This window comes from Schistocerca piceifrons, chromosome 2, assembly GCF_021461385.2.
Source record: "Schistocerca piceifrons isolate TAMUIC-IGC-003096 chromosome 2, iqSchPice1.1, whole genome shotgun sequence".
In the NCBI taxonomy this organism is placed as follows: domain Eukaryota; kingdom Metazoa; phylum Arthropoda; class Insecta; order Orthoptera; family Acrididae; genus Schistocerca; species Schistocerca piceifrons.
The window spans coordinates 742021536-742046819 of record NC_060139.1 but is presented as its reverse complement, the minus strand read 5'-3'; the positions used below and the strand labels follow the sequence as shown (position 1 = coordinate 742046819).

General features: G+C 40.4%; 1 protein-coding gene across 1 annotated transcript in view; it reads right to left on the bottom strand.

Moving 5' to 3' along the window:
• Positions 1-25284, bottom strand: part of LOC124776938 (zinc finger protein 252-like) — a 77995-nt gene that overhangs the window by 27086 nt on the left and 25625 nt on the right. The window contains exon 5 of the mRNA XM_047252159.1: positions 6051-6154. Within this exon, the coding sequence (XP_047108115.1) occupies positions 6051-6154 (104 nt within the window). The remainder of the gene's footprint in view (positions 1-6050; positions 6155-25284) is intronic.

Here is a 25284-nt window from a genome sequence, read left to right as displayed (position 1 = left end):
TACATGCTTGAGCATTGCTCCAATGCTCAGAATAGGAGACACCTGCTGCCTCTGCTTTATTCTCCACCCCTCATCTACAAGCTCAGCAGCTGGAATGTGGTATTCGGTGGTGCAGAACCAGATTTTGCGCACATATCAAGCCAGGCACATGAAAGCTGACCACCAGTTTCAAACTTCACAGTAGACGTCAGCAGGGAGGTACATAAATATTACTGAATAACAATCTGACTGAGGCAAGAGAATGGGTGATTTTAAATTTAAAATCTTTATGCACTATAAAATTCTCTCAGATGCAAATACTTCTATGGAGGTTCACTGTTCTATTGACGCACAGGACGAACTGCCACTGGTGCATATTCTCTCTCTCTCTCTCTCTCTCACACACACACACACACACACACACACACACACACACACACACACACACACACACACACACATTTTAACTGAGGACATTGAAACATCTCAAAATCTACACATTGGATCAAAAAATGTTACAATTCCAATTCGTTTGTCTCTGAGGGGGGCATCCAACAAAACCTCACTCAACCCCCCTAACCCCATCCTGTGCATGGGTGGCAGCAGGCCAACTTTGGAATCTCTAATGGGTACCCTCATTTTTTTACCGCAGATTATGATTCTACAGCAAAATCTACACATTTTGTCTGAAGAATTTTCTTCATTTCGCCACAGATGATGCTGTAATCGGAGGAATAGAAATGGATACACAGATGCGATTTATAACATGCTACCCAATGACACGTGGGACCCCACCTCCATGCTGCGAGAGTGGGACAGGCCAATATTTCATAAGTTCTAATTGGAAACTTCAATGTTGTATTCCTCTAACATATCGAACAGGGCCACTCTGGTCGTGGTTCGAGGTGAAAGCTATCCTATTTTTTCAGTCAGAGTATGTGTTGAAAGATATGTGTTGTGTAAGATAGATACTGCCTACAGGAAAATTAAAGAGACCTTTGGAGAAAAGAGAACCAGTTGCATGAATATCAAGAGCTCAAATGGAAACCCAGTTCTAAGCAAAGAAGGGAAAGCAGAAATGTGGAAGGAGTATATAGAGGGTCTATACAAGGGTGATGTTCTTGAGGACAATATTATAGAAATGGAAGAGAATGTAGATGAAGATGAAATATGAGATATGATACTGCATGAAGAGTTTGACAGAGCACTGAAAGACCTAAGTCAAAACAAGGCCCCGAGAGTAGACAACATTCCATTAGAACTAGTGACAGCCTTGGGAGAGCCAGGTTTAATAAAACTCTACTATTTAGTGAGCAAGATGTATGAGACAGGCAAAATACCCCCAGACTTAAAGAAGAATATAATAATTCCAATCCCAAAGAAAGCAGGTGTTGACAGATGTGAAAATAACTGAAGTGTCAGTTTAATAAGCCACGGTTGCAAAATACTAACACGAATTCTTTACAGACGAACGGAAAAGCTGGTAGAAGCCGACCTCGGGGATGATCAATTTGGATTCCGTAGAAATGTTGGAACACATGAGACAATACTGACCCTACGACTTATCTTAGAAAATAGATTAAGTAAAGGCAAACCTACATTTCTAGCATTTGTAGACTTAGAGAAAGCTTTTGACAATGTTGACAGGAATACTCTCTTTCAAATTCTGAAGGTGGCAGGGGTAAAATACAGGGAGCTAAAGGCTATTTACAAATTGTACAGAAACCAGATGGCAGTTACAAGAGTCGAGAGAGATGAAAGGGAAGCAGTGGTTGGGAAGGGAGTGAGACAGGGTTATAGCCTATCCCCGATGTTATTCAATCTATATATTGAGCAAGTAGTAAAGGAAACAAAAGAAAAATTCATGGAGAAGAAATAAAAACTTTGAGGTTTGTCGATAACATTGTAATTCTGTCACAGACAGCAAAGGACCTGGAAGAGCAGCTGAACGGAATGGATAGTGTCTTGAAAGGAGGGTATAAGATGAACATCAACAAAAGCAAAACGAGGATCATGGAATGTAGTCGAATTAAGTCGGGTGATGCTGAGGGAATTAGATTAGGAAATGAGACACTTAAAGTAGTAAAGGAGTTTTGCTATTTGTGGAGCAAAATAACTGATGATGGTCGAAGTAGAGAGGATATAAAATGTAGACTGGCAATGGCAAGGAAAGAATTTCTGAAGAAGAGAAATTTGTTAACATCCAGTATAGATTTAAGAGTCAGGAAGTCGTTTTTGAAAGTATTCGTATGGAGTGTAGCCATGTATGGAAGTGAAACGTGGATGATAAATAGTTTAGACAAGAAGAGAATAGAAGCTTTCGAAATGTGGTGCTACAGAAGAATACTGAAGATTAGATGAGTAGATCACATGACTAATGAGGAGGTATTGAATAGATTTGGAGAGAAGAGAAATTTGTGGCAAAACTTGACTAGGAGAAGGGATCGGTTGGTGGGGCATATTCTGAGGCATCAAGGGATCACCAATTTAGTATTGGAGGGCAGCATGGTGGGTAAAAATCGTAGAGGGAGACCACAAGATGAATACACTAAATAGATTCAGAAGGATGTAGGTTGCAGTAAGTACTGGGATGTGAAGAAGCTTGCACAAGACAGAGTAGCATCGAGAGCTGCAACAAACCAGTTTCAGGACTGAAGACCACAACAACAACAACGTGTTGAAACATAGTACTGTCAACTTCAATACACTTAGTGATCCACTTTTCAAAAGACCGTACACAGTACAGAAACATATCTGCGGCAGTGTCACCGCCTGTTGATCCTTGCTGGTACACCTTATCTTTTGAATATTTCCACAGAAAACAATAGGGCAATGTCAAATCCAGTGACCTAGTTGGCCAATTAATAGGCCACCACTGCCATTCCACTGAACAGTGTAAACACAGTCTAAAAACTCCCGTGCTTCAATTGCATAATGCACAGGGCAACTGCTATGCTGAAACCACAGAAGCACTTGAACATCCAGAGTGGGTTACGCCACTTCTAACAAACATCGAACAACGCGCTCCAGTACGCGGCCGCCAAATACATCACTGGCCACACTTCTCTGGGCGGCCCGCTGCTTCCATCGCTGGCCGTCTTCACATGCACGCTCCCTTTACGTGGCCGAGAAATACATCGCTGGCCACACTTCTCCGGGCGGCTCGCGGCTACCATTGCTGGCCACCTTTGCGCGCGCACGTTTGTCAGCACACAGCAATTGGCTACGCCAGGAAACATTGTGATTGGTTTTCCCTGGAAAATAGCGACCCCAGCCGACGGCTCCATTAACTAGCAAGCCTTATATAAACCCGGCCGCCGCCACAAACGACAGTTCTCATCGGGAAGTGCAGTGCGCCGTGTTCCAGCTGCTTGTTGATGACTTGCCGCACCACTCGAGGTTACCTGGCTGCTCGGTGGAAAATCTTGCGACTTCACTTGGAGAGACTGAACTTCACTGGACTTGGGAATAATTACGGGACGTGCACCCCACCATGCACTTTCGGACGTGGGTATAACCAAACTTTAATTCTGCATTACTTCTGAGTGTGAGCTTGGGTAGACTCTTGGCTAACATAATTGTTAAAAAGTGATTTGTGATTTAATAAACCAGACTGAAGAGGTTATTGTGTTATTCCTGGTTATAACACAGAGCAACATCCTGCAGTAGTACTGGTAATTCCTGTTTCAAAAACATTCAATATTTGTGTCCTTTGAATGTGCTGTCGACACAATACAGACAAATGTGTTTGTTCCCCATGATGCTACACCATATGTTAACCGACCAAGGATGCTGACGGTCAACTTGCCGTAGCCAGTGGGGATTGCCTACACTCCAGTGAGGCATGTTATCACTACCATAGTTTATGAATATACACACATCAGAAAAAGACGAATGTGTAGGTCGTTTGTATTTGTTGACATGCCAATTCACAAAACATTACCCGGTTATGGAAATCAGTGCCATGAAGTTCTTGATGCAGTTACACATGGTAAGGATGATACTTATGATGCAGTACTGTGATAATACTACCTACGGACATACCGGAATCGCAATTTAATTGGCAAGTGCTTATACGTGGGTTGTTGTGCACCAATACAGGTACAGCTTTTTCAATAGCTTCTCTTGTAACAGGTTTGCTTCGTTTCCTTTTGCTGGTCTGTACACTGCCTACAGACATAAAGCTGTTCACAACCTTGTAATACAATGAATGAGAGCCAGCTTTCTCTGGAAAATGCTCGACATACAAGGCAACTCTCCATAAATCAGGATCACTTCAGTTTTTTCTTCTGTGGTTGCAACATTCGTTGTCCATTTGCATGTCTGTTCTCCAAATGATGGGTAGATGTGCAAGCAAATATCGTATGTTTACAGACACTTTCTGTTCTATGTCTGCTTGATACGTGAGCTCCCATCAATGTGTACTGCCTGTAATGATACCTCATAGTTCACAACACGGCCACAGTGTAGATACAGTGGTGCTCCGAGTAGTCCTCTGTTTGATATGTCGGAGAAATACAACACTGTGAATGGGGTTTTCAATCAAAAATTATTAAATACTGTCCTGTCCCACTCTGGCAGCATAGAGGTGGCGTCCCAAGTCCCTCTAGATATTCAAGGGCCACTGAGTAGCATTTCATAAATTACGATTGTGTACCCATTTCTATTCCTTTATTTCGCCATCCATGGCAAAATGAAGAAAATTCCTCAGACAAAAATGGTGTAGATTTTTCTGTAGAATCGTAACGTGCAATAAAACATTGGGGGGGGGGGGGGGGGGGGGGGGGTTCCTATTGAAGATCTCAAAGTTGGCCCCTGCCACCAAACCTTCGGGTGGGGTGGGAGCATTGAGTGTGGTATCGTTGGATGTCCCCCTTCGAGACAAACAAATTGCAGTTATAACCTTCTTTTTTTACCCAATGTGTAGTTTTCAAGATATTTCAATGCCTTCATTTAAAATGAACACCCTGTAAATCATAAAGTGCTTTATACATTCTTCACTATTTTGTGAACACAAGTAGTAATCATTGCAATACAATGATGCGGGATTTTCAGCATAGGTAACTCAAAATTAAAACAGTTTTACCATCAAGATTTATTTTTTACATTGTGTTCAATAATTATTAGGTACAGCTAAATACTCCATTTCTTACATTGTGTTTTGCTGTAGGGCACCATCACCCAAGGAACTTTCATCACAAGGGGGAATAAAGAATTGAAAGCTAATGTTAACCTCAACAAATGTGCATCTAAATGGGAACAGCCATCTTAAGATGAACCTGAAAATTCAAAATCAGTAACAGTGCTATTTGCATGAATAAATAGCATTATTAACAGTGTTTGGTTGCTTTTTTTCTCTTTGCAAGAATCAGCCCGTTTTTTCTACACAACCACAGTCTCAAAAGCCAGTGTTAGATAAAACTGGTATTTTAAAGTATACAAGAGAATGACCTGTGTTACTTACTTGTGATACTCAAAAAACAAGCAGTACTAGAAAGAATAACAAAGTTATTACTTGAATGTCACATAGATTCCTGATATCTTACCACTAAGGACATCCATATGACACTGTTGTAATTTTTTCATTTATTTTGTAAGTTATAAAAGAACCTTTTCCAAGAACTTTCAAGCTGCAAGTCTTCTAAGGATACAGGTTTGAACACTGCAAATTTATTTGAAGATTGTTTCTCTGATCTTAGAGCTTGTTTCTATAAAGATGAAGTTTGAATAAAGAGAATATTGTGCTGTATCATAACACTTTTATCTGTACCTCTACTTTAGCACATCTACTTTTACTGGTTTCAAAAGGTAGGTTTCTGAAACAGAATGGGGAGGGAGAAGGAACATTTGTCTGTCATGCTATCAAATAAGACCATACACAAAACTACCTGGGCTCATTCCAATTCAAGTGGTATACTTTAGTGAAGCACTGCTGCCTGATTATTACATTGCTTTGTGTGAATATAAATTGATCCAAATTCATTATCACAATGCCAATCATTTCTAGTTCCAATAAACATATCAGTTTTACAATATCCTCTATTAAAGGGATGGAAACTATAATCACTGACCTTGTATCGAAAATTTTTTCCACATGCAGTACATTTGTAAGGCATAACACCTGTGTGAATACGACGGTGTACTAAGTAAGACACTCGTTGACGGAAGCATTTGCCTGCAAATTAAACACATACACAAAGTGAAGAGCATATTCCAAAAGATACTAATTGTTCTACACATATGCTTGCTACCACTTACCATTAGTACATTTGATGGTTTGTTAGTCACACGGCACACAACACAGTTAGGTGAAGATCAAAAATTACAGTAGTTTGATCTGAAAAGAGTTTTTAACAATGTTACTCATATTTACAAAGCTACATAAGACATCAAACACAATAAGCTTTCAATTCGAGCTATTAATGGGGAGCTTTTGCACTAAACATTTATTGTACTGAAACTAATGCAATAAATATTTTCCAAGCAGTAAGAAATGTTTTCAGGTTTTCATATACTGTCATTTACGTAAATAAAATCACAAAATCTACTATAATAATAAGTTGAAGTGGCGTAGTAAAATAGGACTGATCAATAACTTTGAGACACTGTCCACAAAAAAGCGCAGAGACTGTATATTTTACAAAACAAACATTCTAGTACGAAATATTTTTACAAAAATAAGGTTCCAGTCACTAGATTCCTACGATTAGAACTTCCACAATCTCTGTACAAAAGCATTTTGCCGAAAAGGAAACAACCTATGAAAAATATGAAAATTTTGTTTCATTAATTTCAGCAGCAAATGTCAGGTGTGTCCAGAAAGTAATGCAAGTTTTTTAGCCAATAGGTGTATTGTAGATATCATTACAAACATTTAATATCCTTCAAAGTAGTTCCCTTGGGCAACTAAACACTTGTTTCAGCACGTCTGCCATGCATGGTACATGTCCTGGAAGGCTTCAATGGGGCCCTCAGCGAGGGTCCTAGTCACGCCGCCTTGGATAGCTCAACTGACCCAAAACGGATTCCTTTCAGGGTGGTCTTGATCCTTGGGAAGAGAAAGAAGTTGGCCGGGGCCACATCTGGACTGTAGGCATTGTAGTAGCATTATCAAATTATGCTTCACCTGCTCCTCATGGAAGCACAGAGTGGTGTGGCTTGGAGTGTCATGGTGGATCTCCCAGGTAGTGGCAACCTCATTTTTCATTTGGACAACCCTTTTTCGCAGTTTTTCCAGCACATCAAAGTAGTAGGTAGCATTCACAGTTTGGTTTTAAGGAACAAACTTTGTGGGCCATGCCTTTGGCATCAAAAAAAATCAACATCATTTTCACTTTGACTTGTTCATTCTTACTTTTTTTCAGCTTTGGGGACCCCAAGGTGTGCCACTCGCATCTCTAGACATTTTGATTCTGGATCATACCAGAAACAACATGTTTCGTACCCAGTACTGACACTTTCTAAGAAAGAAGGTTCAGTTTCCACACATTTGAGAAGTTCAGTCATGATAGTCACCCAGTGAATCTTCTGATCTTCCGTCAAAAGCTTGGAAACCAGACTGGCATTCACCTTCCTCATATGCAATTTACCAATCACATTTCATGCAAAATGGTTTTAAGAATGTTGAGAGTTTCTGCAGTCATTTGGACACTCAACCTACAGTCAGAATTTAATAGAGCACACACACATGCAAAATTGTCATTGGTTACGCTGGTTGATGGCCATCCAGCACAGGGCTCATCAACCATCTCTTCTCAGCCTTCCTTAAAACCTTTCAGCCACCACAAAACTTGCAAATATGATAGAGCACTGTCACTGTAAGCTTACACAATCAATTGGTGGGTCTCTGCAAGAGATTTGTTCAGCTTCAAACAAAAATGTATAGCACAATATTGCTCAAGTGACAATTCCATCACATTTCGTGATACAGACACTAAACGGGGTGCACAGAGACAATGACCCTGATGCTCCAAACTGCTTGGAGCAGACTGATGAAGGCATGTCTTTGGGGCTGAGAGCCCCCACACCTACCCCAACTGGTCAGAATGCTCTGTGGCCATTTTAACTACATCACAAAAAACTTGAATTACTTTCCTGAACACCTTATACATCCCACAGATTTAAGATTATCACATATCACAGTAACACATGACTGAATGCAAGGCACAACATACAGTACAGCTCCATCTGACATCCAGGAAAACTGAATTTCAATAGTGAATGACACTATACAGCTTTCACCTGTCATACTGATACAGTTTACCATTCCTCCTCTACCCTCATAAGTAAGAGTCAACGTAAGTGCCAGAGTAAACTTTGTTCGCACTATAACCTATAAAATTTTATGACAAAAAAGTGTGTTGTACGCATACGGTGCACTGTGAATCAGAGTGTTGTCATGAAGAGAGTATTATTTTGTATATATCAAAGAAATGGTAGAAATTTGAGGTTGATGGTCTCGCGGATGTATCTGTGAACTATGTACAAACATAAAAGTTCAGGAATTACCAAAGCCCATACCACAATTTCAGGTAAAAGACCTTGCAGACTGTAGGATCTGGACAGAACCAATGTGCCTTCATTCCCTGTCTGGCATATCATGAAGAGTTCCAAACCCTTGACTGCACTAAGTGCAGTGATTAATCTATGTGAATAAACACCACATTTCAGTGACATTGGTAAATGTGTATACCATTGGCCTTAAATGCTGTTTATTACTTTATTTACAACAAACAATAGATTTTACTAGTATTAATATGTTCACAATAGTAACTATTTTTATGTTTTTAAGTTGGTAGGCAAGATATATTAGCAAACAAGTGAGTCATATCAGGCAGAATTTTATCACCTGTAGATTTACTGTTATGATATAAATGATGGTAAGCTAAATTCACAACAACATTTCCTATATTATAAAATATAAAAATCAATATAGAAGTAATTTTATGCATATTTACAGCTATTTTTCCTCTGCAGCGTAAATGCATGCAAACAGATTGTCATGAATTCAGTTCTTAGTTACACCCAAATTTACTGATCAAATGTTCTGAATAACGTCTTTTAATGAATAATGAACACTGCAGATAATATTGGTTAACAAATTATCTTGTAAAATGTTAACCACTGAGATAATATAAAATTATTTCTGCTGATAGTGCACATGTAGGATGATTACTGAAAGCACGCAATGTGACGAAAACAGTTCATGCACACAACTCAATACAACAAGCATATTATTTACTCATTTTTGGTTCGTTTTTATAGTTAGAGGGATCGTGTACTGATATATCTGACTATTTCTTCTAGATCTAAATAAATAACATCATGGAGGAGGCATAGTTCCATGGCTGATGAAGTTCTGCATGGCTGCATAATGAACTACTGGGAAGAGCAAGCAGAAGATTCAGAATTTGGAGGGGAGACTGATGCAAATAATTATAGCTGCTGTTTCTACAGATTGAAACACTACTATAGTATGTGATGGTAGTTCGGGGTCACAGTGTCAAGTGGATCAGTGGGTGAAATGTCTCGTACAGATACAGAAGATATGGTAGACTTTTTGTCTCTGCTTGAAAACGAATCTCATGAAAGCTGTGAATCTGACTCTGCTACTGAAGTGGTTGCAAATGTGTATTTATATGCATGGTCTAAATTTGGTATGTGTGGTCTAAATTTGGTTGTGAACCCCAGATCTTTAGGATACGTCTTCCTCCTGAGGGCATATGTTTACTAACATAAGTTGACACTGATAATTTCCTGTCATTTTTTTCAAACTTACCAATGAAACTACCATGAACAATTTTGTGCTCCTGATTCACTGGCATGAATATTTACTACCTCACAACTCTTGGTGGGCTTGGAAAAACATAATAAGAGTACATACTGACATGTGTTTCATTGTTATGCTGGATGAAACAGTTTGTCATTTAAAGGGTTATGGGAAATTTGACAAGATGACCAATTCACATGCTCACTATTTTGACTTGTCGGAGAACTCCTACTGGTGATGGTGATGTCATTGTTGATGGACTGGTGTCTCCTTTTGTCACACATACCTGACAATATAGTAAATTGCACACTCGCCATACTGGTATTACCATATTTTGTCTTCTAATATTTCAGCTATTATCCTCTGTGTCATGTGCTGCTGTGATATCATCTTTAGTTCATTAAGATAACAAGCCAATCATCTTGATAACCTTTGTGAGAAATGTATTAAATGTCTCTTACTTTACTTTTTAGATGTCTCACTTACTGCGATCAGTACAGTATGAATACAGTGAAATGCACTGTGGTACCCTGTAAGACTAAGGTAAATCACATTGTTGATCAAATGTAACACCTGATTAGAATTTTCTACAGAGCATTACTTTTCTGCCAATTTTACCTTTTAGTAAAGCATCCCTGTCTTCCAGTATTATTTTCATGCCACACTACTAGCTTTCATTTGGGAAACAGAACAACTAGAAGTAGTACAGAACTTGAGGGCAAATGCAGTATCATGGCACAATGAAGACTATGCCATCTTTATCTCAGAGACAACTTCAGATAAATCTGCAGTAAACTGCTGCAGGAAGGGCACTATTCACAGAACAGCAATTTGTCAAGTATTTTTCAGGAGTTATTCCACAGATATTGTGAACAACATCAAACAGGTTTTCTGCAGTCTTGGTGGACCATCACACTTCAAGTATAAAACCTAGATTCCACTGCAAAAATGCCATCAACAAACAGTAATCATAGTAACAACTAAAATAAATTTCTTAACATTTCTACTCCACACATTCCAGATGGTACTAGAAATCGTTTTTACACATCTCTCACCTTCTGCATCAAATAAACAGAGGGTAAATCTTTCTGCATAATATGTCATAAATGATATGCCATTTATGAATCTATTCTCCACTCACAACTTAGGTATTCCCAGTGGATGCTGCACTCATTCAGTAGTTATTTCAGCCTGCTCAATGCATACAGCAGTTAGTAACACACAGCAGTTGTCAGTTTGCTTATAGGTTTGAATCTTTAGCCTAATGTCTACCAGTCAAGTTCTCTAACAATGTCATACACACTTCTGGTAACTACAAGCTACGAAAGCTAGAAGGTTTTAAAAATACTGGTCATGTTTAACAAAAACATGTTGCATTAACAAACACACACAAACTTCTTCAAACTGACCATACAGTAAAGATTATTCTATCAATAACATTTCATATCTTACACAGGTCACTTCATTTTGCTGTAGTTCTGAAATACATTTACCCCATATCATACACGACTTCATGTGATACAAGACCTCTGAATCTGATTAAGGAGTTGTTTCAGAGCAATCAAGTGAAGTCCCATTTGTCTGTTTACAATTATAAGTACACTTGGAAAACAAGACATGCATATAAGTCTCAAGTACCACAGCAGGACTAATTGCTTAGTCATATCAATGTGAGTTTGGCTTCAGTTGTTACACATGCATTGTGCATGTTCTAACCCTTTAGACAACGGACATCATGCCACTGGTAACATGGAACTGCTGAGTGATGGTATATCATGTGCAATGGTATGATAAATATAGTAATGATCAGTCAGCAAAATACTAATTAATTGTTTACATTTAGCTTTCAATACAACTGACAACTAACAGACGGAAATCCAAAGGAATGTGGCAATTATTTTGTTTTGAACTGGCAAGTTCTTTCTATAATGAAATTAAGTCCAGCCTCATAAAAATAAATAGATGAAGTCTGACATCTCACTATCATTGTGGATCACTCCTGCTGTTTTTATGACAAATGTATTCACAAATCATGTACACTGAAGAGCCAAAGAAACTGGTACACCTGCCTAATATCCTGTAGGGTCCCCGTGAGCATGCAGAAGTGCCACAACACCTGAAGTAGTGTTGGAGGGAATTGACACTATGAATCCTACAAGGCTATCCATAAATCAATAAGAGTATGACAGGGGTGGAGATCTCTTCTGAACAGCACATTCCAAGGCATCCCAGATATGCTCAATAATGGTCATGTCTGGAGAGTTTGGTGACCAGCAGAAGTGTTTAAATTTAGATGAGTGTTCCTGGAGCTACTCTGTAGCAATTCTGGACATGTGGGATGTCGCATTGTCTTACTGGAATTGCCAAAGTCTGTCAGAATGCACAATGCACATGAATGAGCGCAGGTGATCAGACAAGATGCTTCCGTACGTGTCACCTATCAAGAGTCATATCAGGGATCCCATACCACATGCCCCACACCTTACATAGCCTCCACCAGCTAGTGGACATGTAGGGTCCATGGATTCATGAGGTTGTTTCCATACCCCTACATGTCCGTCCACTTGATACAATTTGAAATGAGACTTGTCCAATCAGGCAACATGTTTCCAGTCATCAACAGTCCCATGTCGGTGTTGACGGGCCCAGATGAGGTGTAAAGCTTTCTATCGAGCAGTCATCAAGGGTACACAAGTGGGCCTTCAGCTCCAAAAGCCCATATCAATGATGTTTTGTTGAATGGTTCACACTCTTGACACTTGCTGATGGCCCAGCATTGAAATCTGCAGCTATTTACAGAATGATTGGACTTCTGTCAAGTTGAACGATTCTCTTCAGTCACCATTGGTCCCATTCTTGCAGGATGTTTTCCAGCAGCAGCAATGTTGGAGATTTCATGTTTTACTGGATTCCTGATATTCACGGTACACACGTGAAATGGTCACAGGGGAAAATCACCACTTCATCGGTACCTCGGAGATGCTATGCTCCATTGCTTGTGTGGCATCTATAACACCACGTTCAAACTCGCTTAAATCTGATAACCTGCCATTGTAGCAGCAGTAACTGATCTAACAACTGCACCAGATACTTGCTGTCTTATATAGGTGTTGGCGACTGCAGTGCCATATTCTATCTGTTTACTTGTCTCTGTATTAGAATATGCATGCCTATACCAGTTTCTTTGGTGCTTCAGTGTATTACATGCAGGTAATATGCGGTACATTGGTGCAGCTTGTCTGCAAAATGGGACAATGAGTTTGGCATCTCCACCTGCTGTGGGCCACTTGCTCTTGGATGAAGCGGCTTGTAGATGTGTTGCAGCCATGGAAGAATGGCGTTCAAAATAACAATAGTGACATCGCAGAAACAAACAAAAGATGTTTTTATACTAGCATTCTGGTACTCATTCTCTGATGTGTCAAAATGTATTCATGTACAATCTTATGAGATAAGACATCTGTAATCAGTCCAGGAATTGTAATATGATTGTGTTATACATATCTGCTAGGAGTTATCTGATGATACATGAAGAAGTTTTAATATATTGGTATTAAAAGAAGAAATTTTCTTGGTCAGTACACAGATTGGGCAATGATTACAATCATCCTTCAGCCTCTACCACTGAAGACACCACAATGGGAAAAGAAGCCTGCTAAGAAGAATAAACACATGGTTATTCGGAATTGATTAACAGGTCCAATTTGTAATTAATTCATGACAAAGGTGACCTCAGAAACTGTCTCACTTATCATTTATTGATCAATTAAAGGGACAGATATACTCTACATGTTTGGCATATTGTAATCTGATCCCTCTGACAGTGCTGAATTCCTGTGTCCATCCCTATCTTCCAAAATTAGCAATGTTGCTCCTGTTCTTACCTGCACATGCGTGTCGAAGATCCCCCTTCTTACTGGGCAAGGGTGAATGTTGAAACACTTAAATCATGTGTGATTGTTTTTAATCAGGAACTGAACTAGCACATACAGTCATCTTTGATCTGTCATAACTTGGAATGTTGCTTTGTGGCAGTACAGTGGAAGAATTCATTCATTGGGCCCAGTGATGAGTCCCCACTCTGGTGACAACTATTTGTAAGCCCATCAGGTACTGCTCTGGCACTAGTAGTGCAGGACATTGCTAACCATGAACTGCATGGTGTATGGCTTCCTGCAAACTTGACACTGCTAGTCACAGCGTCCAATATGCTGTCAGCTAGCGATTGTAACAGCCTTGTAAACATCACTTTTGTGCCCTAACACTTCCAGTCAGGTCCGTATAACCCCCAGGTATGAGTTCACGGTGTTCACTGTTGTCTTCATATACTCTATTAACTCCACTGTTAACTTCTTCTATGTGTATGTATTGTTTAGTATCCCCCGTTCCAAACTTGACAACTGTGTACTATGCCATTCTGTCACAGCTTCGTTACTCTGTGCCAATTCCTTTAACTTCCACATGGTGTCATTGTGCTTCAGCATATCACTGTTATCTGCAGACCCTAAAACTGTTTTTAATATCCCCCCCCCATACAATCAACCCCTCTTGTGCTGTTGCAAGGTAAGTGAAACTGCATCTACTGCTTGCTGCACTTCCCCCCATAGCAATATGCAGGGCATATGCAAAGTGCTATACTTGTCATACATTTCTCTGAACACACTTTTCTTCTCGCTTCTTGATGTTACTTTAAAAATGTATCCTCCAATCCCCTCACCTCATTCCTCGTCTCCCTAGCTTTAAATAACAGTCTCAGTGTCCATCGTGACTGATGAGAACATTATCTTTTCACCTGGAAAATAACTCTGCACTTTACAACTAATGACTTCCACCCCACCCTCGAAGAGGAGATGGAGCATTGCCATAATTAGGATGCCCCCGATTCCATCTCTGACACACAGCAATCTGGGAACAGGAAGTTGTAATTATTCTCACTTCTTCACTCGAAAGAGCCAACACCTCCCAACAAAGCTCCTCGAACACAGAGATAAATCACCCATGATATGAAACAATAACAACTACAGCAAAAAACGTTATTCCTTACAGCCCCTTTAACAATAAAATCTTGCTGTGCAGCAATCATATGCTATCCTTCAAAAGCCATACAATACAAACATCTTAACATTATAATACAGCCTAACCTTACATTGTACCCTCACTAACCATAACATCATACAGAGGACATTCCTTCATATTTTCTTGGTTTCAACCCATAAGGTATCTCATGTGCCAGTGGTCCAAGATCCCTGTTCCCACCCTTCTTATAGTCTGATATTTACTAGTGTCATTTCTTTCACTTGGTATTGCACCTGGTACCTTGTTATAAATCTTTTCAATTAACCCATTGGTTTATACGAGCTCAATAACATCACTCACTGTCCTACCCCATAATATGGTAACTTTTGTGTCCATTTTCCTTCCTCTTCCTGATGTTCCACGGCCTTAGTGTTTGTCCCCTTGCACACATATCCATATTTCTTTTAGTGTCTTGGTAAAATCCTAAACTTGCTGCCCGTCCTTCCCAATTTTGGTCCTATTACGTCAAACGGTGAAGTTATCTTCCTTCCATACACTATCTCATAAGCAGATAGTGCCATGCTGGTATGAGCTTTGGAATCATATTGCTGCTACCAGTACATATTGAAGTGTTACTGTTGATGTTTGGTTGTGTGGTAACACTCCACATATGATCTCTCACCTTAGTTCATGTATGTCAGCTTTACCTTGTTAATAATTTCTGGTGCCATTCTCAAAGTTAATTACTTCTATGGTTCTACTATGGAGTGCCATAGTGCTGCGCCATTGCACTTCTTCACCTCACTGAGATGTGTGGGTGCTGGAAGACAGCTCTAATCTGTCCAAGTTACAAAATGACTAACAGTTTTGCCTCAACTCTTCTGTATTTTACACACAATGTTTTTCTTGTACAGCTCCAGTTACAATAAAGAGTGAACAGATCTATCTTACTTTGTATCTCATGACAGATAACAACATAAGTGTATTGCTTTGACATCATCCATCATATCAATGACAGTTCTTATAACGATTTTTCAGCTGTTTTTCCATATTTGCATTCTCATGCACGTCTTTTTGGTCCTTGACATCAAAGGCACCACCAAGCCTTAATGCCCAAAGAGGCCTCCACAGCAGGTGAAGACACAAAATTGCTGTCGCACCCTGTCGATGTCCGGAGGTGGTGGCTTTCTCATCATGTCTGTACTTTACATTAATAATATCTTCCACAGTGGAATGTCCCAACATTTACATTACTTATATTTTCAGTTACCACAAGTATCTTTCGTCGGTCTAAGAGGATAAAAGTGGAACATGTTAGTCTGGAGAATCCCATGATACACCACAGTACTTCGATCATTACGGTGGGAGTTGACATAGTAACTCAACATTCTACCACTGTATGATGCAAGCGTTCTCTTTTTTCCATTGGCTTGTGGGTGCATCAGGCTAGTTCTTGGTTTCTGAACCTGTAGCTAGTGACATAACAGTTTCATCATGTTTGACGTGAAATTAGAACCTTGGCCTGTGATTCCTATTTCAAGAACACCAAACTACAACAACCACTTGATCACCATTCCCTACACCACCGTATTTGCTTGTTGATAAGGAATGGCAATCGTTTCCACATATACCTGAAATGGTCAATAATCACTAAAAAATAACTGTTTCCTACTGGAGTCTGGTTAAAAGGTCTAAGAATATCCATTCCTGTCATTCCAAAAGTGAGGTTGCCTCTGGTAACATTTGTAGTGATAACTGCTGATGATTTGAATCCACTTGTTGTGCACACAGTAAAAAATTTTTTATGTACTGGTCTATATCTTCTTTCCTTGTTTTCCACCAGTAACGTTCCACAACCCTTCAATTCATTGGCCTCTGACCCTCATGCCCAGATAGCACTTGGCGATATGCTTCCTTCAACAGCTCTCCTCTCCACTCAGATTCCAACTTAGTTGACCTATATAACAGGCCACAGTGTAGAACGAACTGTGGCTGTGACCCAGTGCCTGCAATAACACAACCTTCCTGCTTCGACTGCCCCTGTTCCCATGCTTCTTGCCAGCTTATGAACAACTTCATAGTTAAACACACTTACAATTAGTCTCAATGCCCAACTTGTGAGTCTCACTGAAGGGTCCTTCATCCCATCATTCACTTCAATATTGCACGACTGGTTACCACACTGAACTTCTTGCCTCAGAAATAGCATTGAAAATACATAATCCTGTATTTTATGCTTATCATTTCCTTTTCTACTGTAGAATAACTCCCGTGATGCCTGAACCACAGTATGCTCTTCGCCATCTATCACCTGACTTAAAACACATACCAATGCCCGACTGGAAGCATCGCATCATAGTACAAACCCTTTTTAATAGTCTGGAAAAATCAGTATTGGATTTGCAATGACACATGCAGCCATGTGTCCAACAGAAATTATTATGTTCCTTGCCTCCCCCTCCCCCCCCCCCCCCTCACAATAACTACTACACAACACTCCACCCATGTATCTGAAGCATCAAAATTTAATGGGAACACCACTTAGTAGACTTGGAGTTCCCATTTGTGTTTAATGATTGTCTACTTCCCCCTGCCTGCCTACTCCATCTGTTACTTCTACGATTCCACTGCCAATGTCCAAACACAACACACTTTTCGCATTCAGGCTGATGACAGTGCCTCTGGACATGCCCTGATGTTCTGCACTTATAATACACCTCACTATCACACACCCCTGTCACTATATCCATCTCTTCTACTTCTGTAGCCAACCTGATAATGGCGCTGAGGTCTTTCTGGTTACTTATCCAAACCAGTGCAGACATATTAGGTGGTGGCCTCACAGGGGAGAATCTAGTGCCCTATGCTCAGTTTCTTGGAGTGTAATACTATTTGCCTCACTTTCCTCCAGCTCATATGTGTGTACACTTCCGTATTCTATCAGCAAAACTGTCCACTGCGTCATTCTGTTTCTTCACTATTCCCCTTAGCTGCTTGCAGAGAAACCTTGTGCTATTTGCTTCTGTATAGCATTGTCTGAGGCTCTGCTTCAACTCCTCAAACTTCTGGCATTTTTTTTAAATCCTCCATACATCTTACAAAAGCTTTGGCTTTTCATATGAACCTCAACTTTGCCATTTGCGATAGATGACTATCCACCTAACCCCCAATCTCTGCTGCTGCTTCCCTGTCTTTCCAAGAATGACATCACATCCTCAGTTGACTTACCTGAAAAAGGAGTAATCAAATTAGCGCCAGCTGAATCTATTAGAGGACTATCTACCTTGGACAATACCCCCTTTCCCTTCTAAACAACAATTTGGCTGTGCAACAATGCATTATTCACCTGCATTTGCTCTACTTGATTAACTAACAACTAAATTGCCTCCTGCTTGGAACCATTCAGTGTATCGGGCTCTGCCTTTGTGGAACCTTTACTCACAAATGCAAACAAAAAAACAGAACTACACAACAACTGTTTAAACACTCACAGCTAAAGCATCCTATTCGCACATGATGCCTAATCCTTAGCCACTTTGACTCAATACACTGTCCGGCAGTATTACCATAATGGTGGCATTTATTTATTTACACATCAAGTTCCATAGGTCATAGAACGTGTCAGTACATGAAATTACAACGTAAAAGCAATAAAGATAAAAATAAAATGTTTATGAATCAAAACAAGTCAAGCCAGAAGTTAAAGTAAATGCAATCAACAATACACTATAAGAATCAGCTTAATTTTTCAAGAAACTCCTCGACAGAATAGGAGGATTGACCCACGGGGAAACTCTTCAGTTGTAGATTACTGCTAAGATTTTCGAATTCTTGTGGTAGCTTATTGGAAATTGATGCAGCAGTAGACTGCACACCTTTCTGCACAAGAGTTTAGGATATCTGATCCAAATGCACATTTGATTTATGCCGAGTATTAACTGAATGAAAGCTGCTTATTCTTGGGAATAAGCTGATATTGTTAACAAGAAATAACAGTAAAGAATAAATATATTTTGAGGCCAATGTCAAAATACCCAGACTAGTGAATAGGGGTCGTCATGTGGTTCGCGAACTTACACCACTTATTGCCCAAACCACCTGTTCCTGAGTCAAAAATATCCTTTTTGAATGGGAAGAGTTACCCCAAAATATAATATATACGACGTAAGCAAATGAAAATAGACTAATTTTCATGTTGAATGATCACTTACTTCAGATACCATTTGAACAGTAAAAATGGCAGTATTAAGTCTTTGAACAAGATCCTGAACATGGGCTTTCCATGACAGTTTACTATCCCATATGAACACCTACAAATTTGAACTGTTCAGTTTCACTATCCATATGCCCATTCTGTGAAATTAAAATGTTGGATTTTGTTGAATTGTGTGTTAGAAACTGTAAAAACTGGGTCTTACTGTGATTTAGCGTTAGTTTATTTTCTATAAGCCATGAACTGCACTAACTGAAACCAAGCCAATGTTGCACACAGCATCCTTTACTAGCAAGCTTATGTAATCAGCAAACAGAAAGATATTAGAGTTACTCGTAATGCTAGAGATCATATCACTTATATAAATAAGGAACAAATGTGGCCCCAACACTGATCCCTAGGGCAACCCCCACTTGACTGTAACCCACTCAGACCTCACATCACAGCTCTTCTCAACACTGTGAATAATGACCTTTTGCTGTGTGCTGCTAAAGGACGAGGTGAACCTACTGTGAGCTACTTCCCGTATTCCGTAATGGTCCAACTTCTGGAGCAATATTTTGTGATCAACACAATCAAACACCTTAGTTAAATCAAAAAACATGCCTCACGTTCAAAACTTTTTTTTTTTTTTTTTAAATCCATCCAGTACCGCACAGAGAATAGAGAATATAGCATTTTCAGTTGCTAAATAACTTCTAAAGCCGAACTGTACATTTGATAGCAAATTATCAATTATCCCTACATGCACAGCCTTTTAATAACTTTAGCAAACACTGATGGCATAGAAATAGGTTTAAAATTGTCTACATTATTCCTTTCTCCCTTTTTATACAGCAGCTTTACTACTAGGTACTTTAATCGTTGAGGAAACTGACCATTCATAAAAGAAAAATTACAAATATGGTTAAGTACAGGGCTAACATGTGCAGCACAACACTTTAATATTCTGCTAGGCACTCCCTCATATACACGAGAGTTCTTAGCTTTCAGTGATTTAATTATTGACTCAATCTCCCCCTTGTCTGTATCATAGAGGAGTATTTCAGACATCAATCTCGGAAAATCATTTGCCAAGAGAGTTATACGATTCCCTGTAGAAACTAAATTTTTATTGAATTCACAAGCTCAGAAATGATTGTTTAATACTGCACATACATCTGATTTATCAGTAACAGAAATATTTTTACTACGAACTGACTTTATATCGTCGACCTTGTGCTGCTGGCCAAACACTTCTTTCACTACTGACCATATGGTTTTAATTTTAGCCTGTGAATTCGCTAGTCTATTTGTGTACCACATACTCTTTGCCTTCCTAATGGGCTACCGTAGCTTGATTGTGACACCTTCTAATATTTTGATATAATTCCCACTTTGTTCTACATGATATCCTTATCCCACTAGTCAGCCACCCAGGCTGCCTATCACTGCTAGTACCCCGGTTAGAATGTTCTAATGGAAAGCAAATCTCAAAGAGCATGAGGGATGTGTTAAGGAAAGTATTATGTTTGTCATCTATGTTATCGATACTATAAACCTCCTGCCACTCTTGTTCCTTGACGACGTTTAAAAAACTCTCTATTGCCACTGGATTAACTTTCCTACTTAGTTTATAATTAGATGTGACATTTGTTTGAGTACAAAAGCCTTTTAGTGTTAAAATTTGTGCACCATGGTCTGAAAGGCCACTCACCCTTTTATTAACAGAATGCCTATCTAGTAATGAAGAATGAATAAAAATATTGTCTATGGCTGTGCTACTACTGTTCCCCTGCACCCTAGTTGGAAACAACACAGTCTGTATCAGATCATATGAAGTTAGGAGATCTACCAATTCCTACTTATTGCACAATCATATACAAAATTAATATTGGAGTCACAAAATATAACTAATTTCTGGTATTTCCTATAAAGTGAATCAAGAACCCTCTCTAGCTTGAGCAAAAATCCTCTGAAGTCAGATTTAGGGGACCTACAAACAACAAAAATTAGAAGTTTAGTTTCACTAAATTAAACTGCCCCTGCACAACGTTCAGTGCAGTGCCGTGATACGTCTATGGACTCAAATGGAATACCGCTTTTTACGTACATGGCCACTCCACAAGGAACTCCTTGAAAAACAGCCAGCTAATCTGTATCCTGGTAAATGAAGCCTCTGAATTGTCAAATTATTTAAGTGGTGCTCCGATATACCAATAATTTCAGAGTCAACATCCATAAGCAGTTCACTAACTTTATCTCTAATACCTCTCATATTTTGATGAAATATGTTAATGACGTCCTCTGAAGATGATTCCTTAGTTAGAGGGACTTCCTTTAAGCAAGTATACCTATCAACTGACTTCAATCTAAAAAAGGTGCAGCTCCAACACCAATTACTGCAGGAATTTTTCCCTGAGTGATTCCACCACCACCTACTATACTGTCATCTATAAGCTTTGCCAGCGTCCCCTTCCTATACATATTGAGGTACAGGACATGCCTAGTGAAAGCCATCTATTGACAGACTCAACTGGCACCACTGCAATGTGACCCATGCCCTGTGCCATCAGTGCCTTCTCCAACCCCATGTTAATGTGTCTAACAGCCACATTAAGATTAGGCTGATCATGACTATTAATCAAATTGCATGCATATGGAGTATCATCTCAGTTGTGAGACTGGATTTGTGATTTCCTCTCAAAGAGGTCACAGTTCGTAGTGATAGACGGTAAATCATCGAGTAGAACTGAAGTGATATCTGGCATTCCGCAAGGTAGTGTCATAGGTCCTCTGCTGTTCCTGATTTATATAAATGATCTAGGTGATAATCTGAGCAGCCCCCTTAGATTGTTTGCAGATGATGCTGTAATTTACCATCTAGTAAAATCATCAGACAGTCAATTCCAATTACAAAATGATCTAGAGAGAATTTCTGTATGGTGCGAAAAGTGGCAATTGGCACTAAACAAAGAAAAGTGCGAGGTCATCCAGGTGGGTAATAAAAGAAATCTGATAAACTTTGGGTATACAACAAATCGCACAAATCTAAGGGCTGTCAACTCGACTAAATACCTAGGAATTACAATTACGAGCAACTTAAATTGGAAAGACCAGATAGATAATATTGTGGGGAAGGTGAAACAAGGACTGCGCTTTGTTGGCAGAACACTTAGAAGATGCAACAAACCCACTACAGAGACAGCCTACATTACACTTGTCCCTCCTCTGCTGGAATATTGCAGCGTGGTGTGGGACCATTACCAGGTAGGATTGACAGAGGACATCAAAAAAGTGCAAAGAAGGGCAGCCCATTTTGTGTTATAATGCAACAGGGGTGAGAGTGACACTGATATGATATGCGAGTTGGGGTGGCAGTCACTGAAACAAAGGCAGTTTTCTTTGCGGCAAAATCTATTTACGAAATTTCAATCACCAACTTTCTCTTCCGAAAGCGAAAATATTTGGTTGACACCCACCTACATAGGGAGAAATGATCATCATAATAAAATAAGAGAAATCAGAGCTGGAATCGAAAGATTTAGGTGTTCCTTTTTCCCACGCGCCATTAGAGAGTGGAATGGTAGAGTAGTAGTATGAAAACGGTTCGATGAACCTTGTGCCAGGCACTTAAGTGCGAATTGCAGAGTAATGATGTATATGTAGATGGAGGTCACCACCTACATCATATTCCCCGTCCCTATCAAGATTCTTCCCTGCTCCACCTACTATCATTATCTGATTCGCCTTCGTGAAATTCCTCCATAACTCCCCTATGCAGTCAGTCATCTAAGCCAACCCTGCACTAGACTTCACAATGCTGGTGGCCTGGTACTCACTCCCAAACACTTCCTGCGATTGCTGGCCCACACCTCTACCACCAATCCACTGATATCAAGCCAGCACATGGTGCTCTGTGCTCTAGTAGGTTGCACTGTGAACACCTTACTCATTGCAAATAGTGCTGCCTGCCATTGCCAAAAAATTGTGATGTATCAGCTGGTTCTAACGGCCTCACAAATGCTACCTATTGTGCTGCGGCCGAGGGAGCCATACCAAATAGTGTGTTCCAAGCAGCAAGAAATAAATCAGCTTTATTTATATTCAAACTGAATACAACAAAATAATCATTTGGACCTGAATACAAACTACTTGGTTCCAATCCAACGACAGTCGCAAACATTGTGCTAGAAGACTTCTTTTGAGGTCGACATCTATGAGTAGAGGAGCTTGGGGACAGTCCTGGGGAGAGGTACTGGCCAGGTGGCAGTCATTGCCAGTCGCATGTAGATGTGGCTGCTGTGGTGAGATGTCACTCTCTGATGAACCGATGATTCAGTCGGCAGCGGAGGGAATGACAGTAAGCTGCACACAGATGGGCTGCTGGTGCAGCCGATGTTGTGCCCAGCATGGAGAACTCTAGCGAGACACTTAGTGATGCCACAGATGTGACTCGGAGTGTAGGTGTTGGTGACTGGTATGGAGAATTCAAACTAGGCACAGAGTGAAGATTCGGCTCTGAGTGATGACACTGGCAGATACAGTGAACTTGTACAGGATGCAGAATGAAGAGTCAGATGCAGGCAGCTTGTATGACAGTGCAGGTTAACAGAAGCTTCAATTGGGGGACTGGGGACTGCAGGCAGCACTATGACCCCCTATGTGAATTGGCTCTGGTCAGCCTAGCAGTGCCCTTTACAACTGCCTGGCAGAAAAATACTTCCATGAGATTGGTGGGCACATGATTAATACAAGGCTGATTGGTGCCCACAATGGCAACACTAATTATTGCACCTCTCGTGCCTCTAGCGGCAAAGCTGGTGCCACGTATTACCCTGGCAGCTGCAGGAGATAGGATTGACAACGGTGTGCTTATGTTTGTGATCACACTGTTTACCCTGCATCTCTACAGAGGTGTTGCTAGTGCCCTGAAGAGGCAGCAGCCCACAAGACACATGTCTACGATGCATACTGGTGAGTCACAGGAGGGCACTATACTACTGTGGAATTCTAGTGACAGTCCAGCCTTACATCCATTTCCCCTGCACACAAAAGTACGTAAAAGAAACCAGTTTGTTCAGTCATCCCACTGTATGTTCACACTGCGAGCTGTGGTTGTGATGCCTGTGTGCAGCTGCAAATACTGGCAGTGGTCAACTCTTCTGGTACCAACTGTAGTAGTTTGTGGTGAATGGCCTCAAGGTGGCAGGGTTGGTAGCGGTAAAGCATTATGAGAATGTCAGGCATCAGTAATACAAGAAAACAGCATCAATAGTCAAACATTTTGTTCAGACCTAAGGTAAAAAAAACATACAGTGTTGCTTCATGGCAAACATGAACCCCCTTTGGTGCATGGTGAAGTCAGGAAGCAGAGGACTGCAGAGGACCACTGAGGCCAGCAGGTGATGTGTGCAACCACAAATGTTATGCTGATGCCTAGAATCCGTGCAGTGCCATGTGCTATGCATGGCATGGCTGTTTGGGTCAAGGTGTGCCATAAGCACAGAGGCCCACTGTAATTCTTGTAGGGGATGTCAGCTCACAGAAGTGAAACTTGCCATTGTGAGCAACGGCGAGCAGCGCCAGGATGCCCGCACCAATGGGAGAGGGCGAGCAGCTGCTCTGCCCTAGTCTCAAATGGCTGCCCTCTGGGGCAGAAGTCTGCTGTGACTGGAGTGAGTTAGAAAGTGGCTCTCCAGTGGGAATGCATCAAGTCCAAGCAAGTTGACTCAGAGCCTGCAGTCGGACCAATGGTAGTGATGGTCAAACCTCATGGTGGCTGTTTACAAAACTGTATTGGCCCTCCACCTGGTGCAGAATTCTCCTTGTGGCTGGTGCTGCCAATCTGGACACCTTTGGCTAGAAATGAAGGGTATTTACTCTGGTTAGGTGTTCATTTGATGCACTGATGTACCACTTCTAACCAGCCAGTATAACAAGTGTGTCACTCAAAGGTGTGGAAGCTTGTCAGCCAGACTCACAGTAGCCCTGTCCTTTTGCTATGTCATCAGTATTGCAATGACTGGCCCAACTTGGCCCTCAAAGTGTAAATAGACTAGTTGCCGTGACAACGTTTCAACTCCTGCTGGCTTCTAAGGCTTTTCACAAGGGCTGTGGCAGAGCTAATATTTTCTGAATAGTGCCCAAAAAATAGTGACTGCGCAACAGAATTTTAAGAAACCTTTTGAGAAAAGAGAAACAGCTCTGTTGGAAAGCCAATACTAAGCAAACAAGGGAACACTGATTGATGTAAGGACTATATAGCAGATCTTACATGAAGGACAGATACTTGAAGACAGTATTATTGAAAGGGAAGAGAAAGTAG